We start from the raw sequence: 13,737 nt of genomic DNA on the forward strand, positions 1-13,737 counted from the left end.
TCTCATTACACCTATGGCATTGGCTTGATCTGAGTATGAGTCATGATCATGTGGTTCTGTTGATTTAGCAGTCGATAATGATGCTATTTGTCGAGCAAGACCTTCAACCATCTCCTTGACTTCTTTGATTCCCGAAGTTGACTCGCCAATGTGAACCTCATTTACTCCCTTAATTCTTCTAGTAGTCCTGAGTGATCGACTCCGTTGTTGGGAATTATCTGCTTGTCGCTGGAAGAATTCCCAAATTTCTGATGCACTTTTTGACATTAGCTCTCCTCCACTTGTTGCCATTAGCCATTCTTGCACATTCGGCAATAATCCCTCCAAAAAGTATTGGCATTGGTGCCATTTCTCGTACCCATGATGTGGACACTTCAAGAGTAGCCCATTGAATCGCTCCCATGTTTCGAAAAATTGCTCGTCCTCTCTCTGGGTAAACTCCGAGATTTCCCTGCGAATAGCATTGGTTTTATGTACTGGGAAATATTTATTCAAAAATTTTGTAACCATTTGTTCCCATGATGCAATGCTATTAGCAGGCAATGTATTAAGCCATGAACGAGCTCTATCCTTTAAAGAAAATGGGAATAGTCTAAGTTTAACATCATCGTCTGAAAAATTTTCATATTTAAAAGTTTGACAAATGGCATGAAAATCATTCAGATGATTATATGGATCCTCATTTTCTAGGCCATAAAATGTGGGGAGACAATTTAGCACACTAGGTTTTAATTCGAAACTCCTAGCAGCTACATTTGGGTATCTTATGCATGATGTGCTCAAATTAGCTAAGGGACTGAAGTAGTCCTTAAATGGTCTCTCTTGTGGTTGCAAATCCATTTCAAATTTATTTTTAATGTGCTTTTGTGTGCGAAGTGTTTTTTCTAATTCAAGGTCTATAGGGTCAAGATTAGGTAATAATGACCTACGACCATGCATGCAAAACAAATAAAATGAAAATAAAGATGGGAACAAGACAAATAAAAATAAATAAGAGGGAGAAATTACGATACTAACCTTATTGCGCTATTAAAACCTTTCTATAAAAATACACAAAAACAAATACGTGAAATAAATTAACTAAAAATAAATTAATAAGATAAAAAAATTACAAAGAAAAATAAATTGAAAAATAAATTACAGAATTTTAAAGAAAAGAAAAAGAAAAGAAATACTAACCTTTAAATGTAAATTCACTTTTTTTTCTTTTTTTTCTTTTTTTAATAAAAAAAATACAAGAAAACAAATAAAAGAAATTATTCAAAAAAATTAATTCTATGAATTGAAATTACTTACCTCCCCGGCAACGGCGCCAAAAACTTGTTGTGCAAATTTTAATGTACTCGCAAGCGCACGAATCTGTTGTAGTATAGATTAATGGTGACGAGTGTCGATCCCACGAGGAGGTGGATTTTAATTGTGTAGAATTAATTTTGTGAATGGGTGATTGGATTTGTGGTGGAAATGATTGGAATATGCTAAAACTTAAATTAAAATGGAGAGAATAAATTCTAAAATTGGTATTGAAATGGTGAGAATAAATTGAAGAGAATTCTATTGAAATGACGTACTTGGGTATCTGGATCCGTATCAACATGCATCATGGGCTAAATAATCCGTATTAATGCCAATTAAATCATGAGGGGGGAATCCACACCTCATGAACCACGCTCTAATCAATATGGTGCTAAGGGCTTATCGTGCCAAATAATAATAACCTTGTACTAGAGGGCCGGTGTAACCAAGGCGGTACTAGACAAGATTAGTATTATTTGTCGACGAGAAGTCAAAACATCCACAAAAACTAGAGGGGAAGAGAAAATAAATTTACCAAATTAAGCCCATGACGCATGTTGAGACTTCACCTTCAACCCAAGCTTGAAAGAAAATTAGCCACTCATAATTGAACTAGGGGCAAAATGGAAATTTATTAAAATACGAAGAAAATACAAGATGGAGAGGGAATTACAGAAAATGGATCCCAAAAATGGATTCAGAGATATCAAATTAGGGGGGAGAGGCCCCCTTTTTATAGATACATGGAGTAAATCATGGCCATCGGATTAAAAACAGTTTGGACGCTCAGGATTGCGCCACGTCATCAGTCAACAGTCCACGGTTTGACCACGCGGATGAACAGTAACACGGTTTGACCCGACTTTGAACAGTAACGCGGTTTGACCCGACTTTGAACAGTAACGCGGTTTGACCCGGATGAACAGTAACGCGGTTTGGTTGAAAATAATCCTGTGTGATGCATGCACCGTACGCGAGATTTTTCGTCCACTGATATGCTGCCACGTCACCATCAACAGTACATAAGAATTTTAGTCCAACAGGATCGTGACACCTCATCAGTCAATGCCACATCATCGGTCAATGCCACGTCATCATCCGTCTATGTGAACAGTGTCGTGAACAGTAACGTATACAGTACCGTACACGTGAATAGTACCGTACATGTGAATAGTGCCATTTTTCCTTTTATACTCCTCCTAAGGTTTTTGACCGTCCTGAGTTCAAAAGTGATGTCCGTTTTGCCGTCTGATTTCTCCTTTATTGTGAAATGACTATAATGCCCCTAAAATACATAAAATACTTAATTAAAATAAAACACATGTAATTAAATCACAAGAAGGTTAAATACATAAAAGTAAGGGTTGTTAATAAGACTTGAAATGTAAAATGACGGTTTTCTCCTTTATAAATATGCATTTTCTAACACTCAACACTTGGTCATGGAGTTCATGTTGATATTGAGGATGACGATTCAATGGAACCTCTTTCCGAGACTAGGACAGAAAAAATGCCTCGTCGGCCAATTGCAACTGAGCGTAGTAAAAAAAAAAAGAGTGAGTTTGACAGTTACTTTAAAATGGCTAGTTCAGTGATGAATGCTAGAATGGAGATGGTTAAGTGCAAAAGTGCGGAGTCAACTTCTCAATGTGTTGAAAAATGGTCTATTGAAGAGTGTATTGAAGTTGTGGAGAAATTGGGAGACATTGATGGAGATACATACAACAAATTGATGGATAAGCTAGTGCCCAGTATTGAGTGGAGGAAAGCATTTTTGAGCATGCCTGAGCATAAGGAAAAAATATTGGTTAACTAGTTTATAGTTTGTTGTTTAAGATATAATGTGTTTAACTTGGATGTTATTTGGATATTATTGGTTGTGAACTGTGTGCTTGTTTATTTTATAGTTTGGACTTTGTAATACTTTTATTTGTTGAACTTTATGTTATTTTTATAAGTTGAAATGTGTTTGTTGACTTTATGTTATTTTTATAAGTTGAAATGTGTTTGTTGACTTTATGTTATTTTTATAAGTTGAAATGTGTTTGTTGAACTTTATTTTATTTTATTTTTGTGAGTTGAACTTTTTATTTTTTTAGATCAATTATCATATACTTGAAATATAATCTAGGATTTTGTTTTAATCAGATAAAAAAATGAATAACAACAACAATGAAGATGATGATATTGACAGTTTAACAGATATTGAAGAAGAGGTTTTAGAGGTAGCCATTACTATAAAAATTTATGAGAAACAACAGCGTGCTATTATAAGGCAATGCTATACAGGACAATTGTCTGGAATTGAATTTGTTCAAGAGTTGTTAAATGGTCATTCGGACAGGATGTATAACATGTTTCAAATGGATAAAGAAGTTTTTATTCGATTATGTTATACACTTGAACATTTACAGTTATTAGAGAATGATAGACATGTTTGTATCAAGGAGGCTGTAGCAATGTGCTTGTATATATTGTCTCATGGTGCTGTTGTGCGGGTTGTATCTGAGCGTTTTCAACGTTCATCGGAAACTGTGTTTACACACTTTAAGCATGTGTTAAAAGCATTTTGTCACTTGGCAAATCACATTATAAAACCAAAACCTCAAGGGGAAGCGCCATTAAAGATTAGAAACAATCCAATTTTTTTTCCATATTTTGAGGTAAGAAATTCAATACACGTTACTTCAATATTTATGTGACATTAACATTTGGTTAATAAATTATTAATTTTTTCATATTTTCACAAAAGTGTATCAGTGCAATTGATGGAACCCACATTGCTGCATGGTCACCAGCACAGAAACAGATATCATATCGAGATAGAAAGACTCAGGTGACTCAAAATATCATGTGTGCATGTTCTTTTGACATGATGTTTACATTTGTATATACGGGCTAGGAAGGTACCGCCAATGACTCAAGGGTGTTTATGGATGCCTTAAATAGACCAGAATCTGGGTTTCCACTTCCGGAAGAAGGTAAAAATATTGATATATATGTGTGTGTTAATATGTTTGGCTTTTATTTTTTAATTAAGTTATGTTTTATTGTTTCTATATTTTAGGATATTACTACGTTTTGGATTTTGGATACATAAATATGAAGGGATTTTTGACACTATATAGAGGTGAGAGATATCATTTACGTGATTATAGAGGACTAAGTCGAGCACCTAGAGGTCCCCAAGAATTGTTTAATTATAGATATTTATCATTGCGTAATGTAATTGAGTGATGCTTTGGTGTTTTAAAGGTAAGATTTTCAATTTTAAGGGACATGCATAATTATAGTTTACGTAAGCAACGTCTAATTCCAATTGCATGTTGCGCTTTGCATAATTTTATTCGACGAGAAAATGCAAGTGATAGGTTATTTGGGGACTTTGATGTACAAGATTTGGTTACCAACAATGAAGGAGACACTAGTAGACCACTTACTAATATTGATTTATCTCCAGTAAGTGTCGCAGAGATGAATGCTACAAGAAATGGAATTGCAGCTTTTATGTGGCATGATTACAAATGTAATGCATAATGTGTATCATGTAGTTTTTTTTTATAATTATTTTGTTTAAATCATGTGTTGTAATATATATCTTAATTATATAGTGTAAAAATAATGACAATGTCAAACTTTTTTTAATTAATGTTAATTCATAAACTTTATTATCATATAATTTTTTTATATTAAATTTGGTTAAATTATTTTGGTGTATTTGTGTGTATTAGCTAAATAATTATTTTATCACTATAAATATAATGTAAATAATTAGTAAAAACTGTTTTTGAAAAAAAAATATTACCAAACGTATATTCTCTGTTTTGATCATTTTCAACTGTGTCTACCAAACGCATATTACTGTTTTCAATTTTAAAATATAAATTATAGAAAATGATACCAGACGTATATTTAAATTCGAAATACTGTAACTACAAAATAATATTTTTATTTTTATTTTTATTCTCATAAAATATAAATTTAAAAATAATACCAAACAGGACCTTATAGATTAAGTCCCACTTATCTCCGAAAGTAACCAACTGATTTCACACTGGCCACCAACGAAGAATTAATTTGGCTGAGATTAGAAACTAACATGCCACGCTGACCGGTCGATGGCTGCTTCCGTATTTGACTCTCATCCAACTCATGACTTTATTAATTACCCAAAAAGAAAGCACGGAACACAATGAGATCAGAACAAACGAAACGAACAACGGTGACTCCGAAAGGTCACGCGTACGCGCGCATTCACGGAGTTCGCTTTCTTCATCGTCCTCTTTACTTTTAATGCTCAGTCACAAAGCAGCCCTGCCATACCATGCACCTTTATGTGCCACGTGGAGCCATAGTGGGGCCCACATCAGCGCAATTACTTAAAAGCTCACAGTACTTCTACTTCTCTCGTTCTTTATGGCAACAAAATGGGGTATTTCAGTAAATTATGAAACTATTATAATGCTCAAGAGCGATTCCCAACGCAAGCTTGATTTGCTGGCTGCCGTTAACTGAATCACTACCATTTTTTACTCTTTGCGCCAACTCTGCTGCAATCTAGGACTCCACACTATCATGTCCGCCACTCGCATCCGCCGCTTCGGCGCCGTACTCGCCGCCGCTGCCGGCGGAACCTCCATCCTCCTCTTCACGCGTCCCTCCATCGCCGGAAACGACCGGGGTCCCTCGCCCGACCTCGTCAGGAGCCAGATCAAAAATTCGAAAGCCGTTGTTCCGTCGAGAGTCGTCCAGGAGTCTGCTTTGATTGCCGCAAACAACAGTAATCCTCTTGACATTCTTGTTATTGGCGGTGGCGCCACTGGATGCGGCGTTGCGCTCGACGCTGCGACGCGAGGACTTCGCGTTGGCCTTGTCGAGAGAGAGGATTTCTCCTCCGGAACGTCTTCACGATCCACGAAACTGATTCATGGAGGTGAGTGATTGGATTGTGAAAGCTGGTCATGCATAAATTTACTGTGACTTACTAATGGATTTGTGTGATTATGCTTTTTCTTTAATTTCAAACTCGTATGCTAATGGAATTTCAATTTTTTGGGAAAAAAAAATGCTGGTTGCAGCAGCAAGATGACTACTTTATGAATACCAGCGAGAGAGGTTAAGGTGCGTTGGGAGTGCTTTTGAAGAAAGCACTTTTATATAAAAATCTTCTATTAAAACATTCAAAGAGCATTATCTGAGAAAACAGCTTCCATTATTTTATTTTATTTTGAAATACTTTTTCTTTTTGGTTATCTGAAAAAAAAAAAAAAACTTTTATCTGCGAAATTGACATCAAAACAGTTTTTGCTATTGAAAATTATTTCAGTATTGTTAAAAAGTACTTTATATATATTATAAGTATTCCCAACCACCAAGACACTCCCTAGCCGTTGAACTAAAAAAATTTGGAAGTTTCAACAAATTATGGATTGGATATGGTTTTGCTTCTTGATTAAAATGAGGGTGCGTGCTAATATATTGAGGAGTATTTGTTTTGTTCAGGGTTTAGAGGTTTTTTATGATCAGCAGTTTTATGAGTGTATCCAAAGAGTGTGGTCCATATGTTTTGTCCTTAAAGAATTTCTCTGTCTATTAACTTTTTAGGAGTCCGCTACTTGGAGAAGGCTGTGTTTAATCTTGACTATGGTCAACTGAAGCTGGTATTCCATGCACTTGAGGAGCGTAAACAGGTTATTAAGAATGCACCGCATCTCAGCAATGCTTTGCCTTGCATGACACCCTGTTTTGACTGGTTTGAAGTAGTATACTACTGGGTGGGCTTGAAAATGTACGATTTGGTCGCAGGAAGACATCTGTTACATTTATCTAGATATTATTCTGCACAAGAGTCTGCTGAGCTGTTCCCTACTCTTGCAATGAAGGCCAAAGATAGAAGCTTGAAGGGCGCAGTGGTGTATTATGATGGTCAGATGAATGACTCTCGTCTTAATGTTGGACTAGCATTGACTGCTGCACTGGCTGGGGCTGCAGTGCTTAACCATGCAGAAGTTATATCGCTCATTAAAGATGAGGCTAGTAACCGGATAATTGGTGCTCGAATTCGAAACAACCTATCCGGTAGGAAAGCTCATTTTTCTATAGAATTATTATTATTATTCTTTTAGTAGAAATGGAGATAACTGTAGATGAGATTGTTTATATTTTTTAAAAAAAATTTAAAAAAAACTGTTCATCGCAACGCTTGCTAGAAATTTATTTTTAGTCCACCCAATATTTTTCTTTGTTTTTTGGCTATATCCTTTCCTTTTATCAATTGGTAAAGTTTGAAAAGTTCTGTAAGCAAACAGTTGCAGTATTATGAGATTAAGAAGCGTGTGGTTGTTGCAGTTCATGAGTTCTCGTTTTGTATTTTTGAGCAAAGTGGTCATACTAATGTAGTTGATGACTGTTTATCACAAATAATTAGACACATGGATACTGAAGAATGTTTATCGTTGTTTCTTGCTTCAGCATTTGGTTTTTAGTGATTTGTAGTTAGTCATGTAAGGTTTTCTAATTTGATTGTGCATGACAAAACTGCGTGTCAGGCAAAGAATTTGATACCTATGCAAAAGTTGTTGTGAATGCGGCTGGGCCATTTTGTGACTCAGTGAGGAAGTTGGCTGACCAAAATGTACAACCTATGATCTGTCCTAGCAGTGGCGTGCATATTGTTCTCCCTGATTACTATTCTCCAGAAGGAATGGGTTTGATTGTTCCTAAAACAAAGGATGGACGTGTGGTTTTCATGCTGCCATGGTTGGGAAGAACAGTTGCTGGCACTACAGATTCTGACACAGTCATCACTTTGCTTCCAGAACCACATGAGGATGAGATTCAGTTTATACTGGATGCCATCAGTGATTACCTTAATGTTAAGGTATGTCACAGTATCTCTGTTACATGCATGTAATATAGGTAACAATCAGTATATTAATCTACCATGTTTTGTATCCATATTACATATACAAATGATGATTTAGGTGTGCCTTTACCACATTCATTGCACCTGTATATTTTGTTAGGTTGTGCTTCTAATCTGTTGCTCAAACTGAATATTTGATCTTGATAATGTACTGCTAACATGGTGAGAATGGCAATATACTGCAGTACTGCATTAACTGATGGCGTGTAATTTTCTGACACAGGTTACTGGTTAATATCAGCTGATTGTTGTTATGGATTACTAGAATTCATAATAATTGCAAAGCTTTTGATGCTAGTGACTTGATTTGTCTCATTTCTTTTTTCTTTATTTATTTGGTATGCTTGTGGATACTAAAGTAATGGTAAACAAATCAGGTGCGACGCACAGATGTTCTTTCTGCTTGGAGTGGCATTCGCCCATTGGCAATGGATCCATCAGCAAAGAACACTGAAAGCATCTCCAGGGATCATGTAGTTTGTGAAGATTTTCCTGGTTTGGTCACAATTACTGGTGGAAAGTGGACAACTTACAGAAGGTAGAGTTTAACCTGAAAATGTTTGTTTAATTTGTTATCAAAGTGTTCCACTAAAAGGTGAAAGAGGATATGTGGTGTAAAAGATGTTTCTTATCTGATGTGTAGATATCTTATATGGTAAGCATTTCATGAATTATGTGCTTCTTATTGTGACCTTTTAATGGCGTAAATTATCTTCGCAAATTGAATTCTATTCCTTCTCACTCCTATCCCATTTTCCTTTTGTGCTTATTGGATCCGGTTTCAGCATGGCAGAAGATGCAGTTAATGCTGCTATAAAGTCTGGAAAGCTGAACCCAAGCAATGGATGTTTGACTCAGAACCTGCGGCTTGTTGGTGGAGATGGATGGGATCCTTCATCTTTCACAGTTCTTGCTCAACAATACGTACGGATGAAGAGGACATATGGTGGTAAATTTGTTCCTGGGGTTATGGACACTGCTGTTGCGAAGCATTTGTCTCATGCATATGGTATAATGGCAGAACAAGTCGCTATCATAGCTCAGGTTGGTACGTCATCCTCTGTTTCATAGTTCTATAGTTTTATGAGTTTTTTTGGTTTTGTGATAGCAAAGTGCTTTTAATTGAATTTTCCATTTACAACCTACAAAACAATGGACAAGGTGATTTTTTCTTTTTTTCTTTTTTTTTATATACGAGGCTTTGCTTCAAATTGCAATTCAAGACACAAAGTACAATTCAGTTGTTACTTGTTAGATGATATGGATTTCCTTCTCTTACCATAATTTGCAAGTGTAACCCCATGCATTGAATAAATTTTAGTGAGATCAATATTGGACTATCAGGGCCATAACTTTGACAAGTGTGAAAAATACAGGCATTGATATAGGTACTGCTGAAAGTCTAATTTCCTCGGTTCCTTATCTGTTGAAAGTAACATCCTCAGTCAATCTGTATGGCAAAGTTGTATGCTTTCAGTTTATATATATGAAATTAAGAAGTTTTCTAGGTTAAGAGAAAAATGTAATTCAATTGTATAAAGGGAAATGGCCAAAGCATCAAACAGATTGGTTCTGAGCCCCAAAAACATCCCCTTCCGTACACTACAAAGAAACCCTATTCAATTATATCCTCCAAAACTTTAGGCTTCTATATGCTCTTAGTGTTAACAATAGCCCTGTCCTTCTTTGAACATCTTAATCTGACCAACAATTTTGATACTGGGATTATTATTTAGCCATGTGATAGGATAATTTTACTTCTTTGCTAGTTTGCTTGGTTTATTCTATACTTATAAACATAGTTTGTGAAAATCTCTCAAAGAAGCTGGATTTTTTGATGTGTCAGAAATTGTCTTAGCCATGTGATAGGGTTATTCATACACGTCTTGGTAGTAGCATAGTGCGTGTGTTCTATATTATCTTTAGACCAGACTTGCAGTCCGTATGTTAAGCTGTCTTTTGAATCTTAGAATGAAGGTTTGGGGAAACGGCTTGCCCACGGATACCCTTTTCTAGAGGCCGAAGTTGCTTACTGTGCTCGAAACGAGTACTGTGAATCTGCTGTAGATTTCGTTGCTAGGAGATGTCGGCTTGCATTCCTCGACACTGATGCAGCAGGCAGGGCATTGCCCCGCATCATAGAGATAATGGCCACTGAGCACAAATGGGATAAATCAAGGCGGAAGCAAGAGTTGCAGAAGGCCAAAGAATTTCTAGAGACTTTCAAATCCTCAAAAAACAAGCAATTCCATGATGGGAAACACAAATAGTAAGTAACGATAAGTCTTCACTCTTTGGCTTCAGGCAATTAGAGCTCTTCACTAATTACTATTCACTTTTCATCATGTTTTAGGAACTTAAAATTCAGGCGAACCAAATATTTAAGGAGCTTGATTTATGGCCTATATCTTTTGGATGATGTTTTCAAAGGTTATGCTGGTTTGAGGAAATTTTAACGGCTTCATGCAGCAAATCGTTAGGACCATCATGTCTGGTGTCACATTCCATTTATTTATGTCTTGCTCCTTTTCGGAAGCCACATGATTCTCTGGACTGTTGAGCTTGTGTTACACAGTCGATCTTTCAAAATAATACCGACTCTTAAACCTTTACAGTTGCCATATACTCTCAAGTTTTCAGTCTTTTGCAAGGCTTCTTACATTTTGTGAAGAGTTAATTACTATTTTTCAACAGATTGGAATAGGGCATTGATTAACTCTCTCAAGAAAAAATAAATTTTAGACAAACTGCTAGATAATTATTTTTTCCTCTTAAGATGCATATCTTAAGCAGTTATTTCTTTAGTGTTTTTGGTTATCATGTTCTATAATGCAATCACATCTCCGGTTTGGAGCTGTATGTACTCAATAAAAGAGAAAAGAGCTGCATTGAATTTTATAAAATTCATTTTGTTCACTTGTTATAACTTAAGATTCTTGACTTTGATGTCAATTTTTCAGATCGCATTTCAGATATTGCTAATATCCTACGTAGTTCTGTTCAGTTTCTAGTTCGCCGAGCGGACAAGCATATAGGTTTTCAATATTAGGGCGCTTGTGAAATCAGCCAAAAAACCAAAGAACAATAACTTCTGGCTGTTTCTCCAGTGTTCAAGGGAATCTGATCATTTGGTAGACTTAAGATTTTACCTAAATACACCGTTATCACGAAATAGCAATGGTTTATTGAATGACTAACTAGTCATGTTCAAGTGAGTAGACATCTACATTTCGTATAAATGGAATTACCCATTAAATCGATGTAAAAATCTTATCTCATCCTTCATATCTACGTGGACTTGTCTTCATAGCAATTTAAAGATTATTTTCAACATTATAATTTGTAAAGGTTTACATTAATGTAAAGACCGCTTTCAATATGCTAAAGGCTGTGTTAAAAAGTATGTTCACACCTTGTATAATGTGTATACATATTATAAGTTTTAATAAAGAATCTCGTACTTTAGTTATTGGAGTTATTGGATTCAGATTTAATGGCTTATAAAAATTTGAACAAAATAAGCCTATTATGTGTAGATTTAAAAAAAAAAATAGAAATTCAATAGCTTAAATTAGAATCTCTAACTTTAATTAAAGCGCGAAATCCATCTTATAACTTAGCTATACATATCTTTATCTACCAAATAATATAATACAACAAACTTGATCAAATGCACGTAAGGTGAACGACTGTGCATGTCATGGTCAAGAAACTTTAAAATACTTTTGAGGTACTATATCAGTTATACAATAAGTAAATAACGTTATGACATGTAGTATATTTATTTTGAAGAACCAGCATACAATTAATAGTTATACAAAATTTAACTATATATTATTTATGTATTAATAATTAATTAATTGTATTATTGCTTATATATTTTAAAATAGGATTAATGTCACATGAGTGACACATGTTTGAATAAATATAAAAAAGGTGAGACCCTTTTTAAAAATAGCCAGACAGGTGACAAATCGTTAACTTTAACGAGTCTGCCAACTGATTTGATGAAATGTCATTTCTACCCTTGTGACTTTGTTTAAATATTATGATGATGAAAATGTCCTTGGTTGCTCATTTATTTACAAGCGTGCCATATACAAAAAAGACGATTTTGTCCTAAAAGTAACCAACACTTAGAAAATTGCACTTGAATGTCCAAATATTCACAAGATGACCAACCATAAAAAGACCATTGTGTCCAAAAATATAACCGTTGATAATTTGACCGTTGTAGACAAATTTCAAATGCTTTATCACTATCATCATTCTAGAACCAAAACTTCAAATGCTCATAAACATAGCATCATCTCCATAACCATTTCTAACACAAACACACATCTACATATTGCATCATTGGATAATACAATCACCTTCAAGCTATTCGAGCAACCTTGAGGCCACCTCAAATGATGATGACAGAAGGGTTTTACAATTTCCTAACAAAATATGCTTCTATGGCTTACAATCATTATTGAAATCATCAGAATCATCAACCAATCCAAAAAAGCTATATTACGACTGTTGCAAGCTACCTAAGCTATGTGACTACTTCGAATGGTGGACACCATGTGATGCAAAGAGGAGGCTGATTAGAGAAGGTACAAGACCAAAGTCCCACATAGCTCGATAGACTAGTGATGAATTTTTAGAGAGGATGAGAGGGATAGATTCCATTCTGCCAAGGTCCAGCATGAATTAATAGATTCGTGATGAAATTTTAGACAGGCTAAGCAAAATATAAAGAAATATGCAAAATGTCCAGACAACTTTGAAGCTCTTGACTTTTTTCTCTTTGTGTGCATGTGTATCATTCTCTCTAGGGACTAAGGCTGTAATGTGACTATGCAGTTATGAAATGTAAAATTAGAAATGAAATAAAATCTTTCCCTTAGTGCAATATATACATTTTATTGATGAAAGGAATTTATACAATAAGTGTACATAAAGGCTTCATCACACAGAGGCAACAACAAAATACTCATTTTCCCCTAACAATCAAAACAAAAAAAAAAAAAATAGTGTTGGCCTATTTGTCATGTATCTATTTAATTCTAAATCCAACCACCTATAAATTGTCACACATACCAAATAAGTATAGTTATTGTTTATCAGTAATAAGCTTTTCTACCTGTGATTGAATAAAATAATCAAAAAACCAGCTTCAGTGGGGTATTGATCTCTATCATTCCTAATTTTATATGGCATTGTAGAAGAAGTTTAACATATACTAACTTCCATTATACATTATCTACTTTGTTGTCAATAGTGACATTGCATTTAAGTCCATCAGTACATCTGAAATTTAAAATATAAAGTCACAAAACTTTGAAATCTTATTCTGCTAGGCCTAAATATTTGAGTGTAACAAAATAAATAAGTTACCTCCCTTTATGGGAAAGCATGAGCTTTCTCTTTTTCCTTTGTTGTTAGTCTTGTTTGTTTAGTAACTGGTGGTTGTTGTCTCATTCTAGTCAAAATCCTCCTTCCTTGCACCCTAATCGAACTTTATCTTA

General features: G+C 34.9%; 1 protein-coding gene and 1 non-coding gene across 2 annotated transcripts; both read left to right on the top strand.

The window, feature by feature from the left end:
* Positions 1-355: 355 nt before the first annotated feature.
* LOC112099378 lies at positions 356-459 on the top strand. The gene has a single exon (XR_002906182.1). It is a non-coding gene; the product is annotated as a small nucleolar RNA R71 (small nucleolar RNA).
* Positions 460-5,483: 5,024 nt separating this feature from the next.
* LOC18044303 (glycerol-3-phosphate dehydrogenase SDP6, mitochondrial) lies at positions 5,484-10,829 on the top strand. Its single transcript, XM_006436430.2, has 7 exons — positions 5,484-6,229; positions 6,901-7,374; positions 7,845-8,176; positions 8,599-8,759; positions 9,007-9,265; positions 10,192-10,490; positions 10,575-10,829. Coding segments are annotated over exons 1-7 (1,884 nt in total). The 5' UTR covers positions 5,484-5,871; the 3' UTR covers positions 10,576-10,829.
* The last annotated feature ends 2,908 nt before the right edge of the window (positions 10,830-13,737 follow it).

The sequence above is a fragment of the Citrus clementina genome, unplaced genomic scaffold (assembly GCF_000493195.1).
Source record: "Citrus clementina cultivar Clemenules unplaced genomic scaffold, Citrus_clementina_v1.0 scaffold_4, whole genome shotgun sequence".
NCBI classification, from domain to species: domain Eukaryota; kingdom Viridiplantae; phylum Streptophyta; class Magnoliopsida; order Sapindales; family Rutaceae; genus Citrus; species Citrus x clementina.

What these genes read in the sequence shown, in the direction of transcription:
- LOC18044303 (XM_006436430.2), top strand. Translation starts at nt 5,872, where the DNA reads ATGTCCGCCACTCGCATCCGCCGCTTCGGCGCCGTACTCGCCGCCGCT. An exon ending in AATTCGAAACAACCTATCCG is followed by an intron (nt 7,375 to 7,844) that starts GTAGGAAAGCTC and finishes ACTGCGTGTCAG; the next exon opens with GCAAAGAATTTGATACCTAT. An exon ending in AAGTCGCTATCATAGCTCAG is followed by an intron (nt 9,266 to 10,191) that starts GTTGGTACGTCA and finishes TTTGAATCTTAG; the next exon opens with AATGAAGGTTTGGGGAAACG.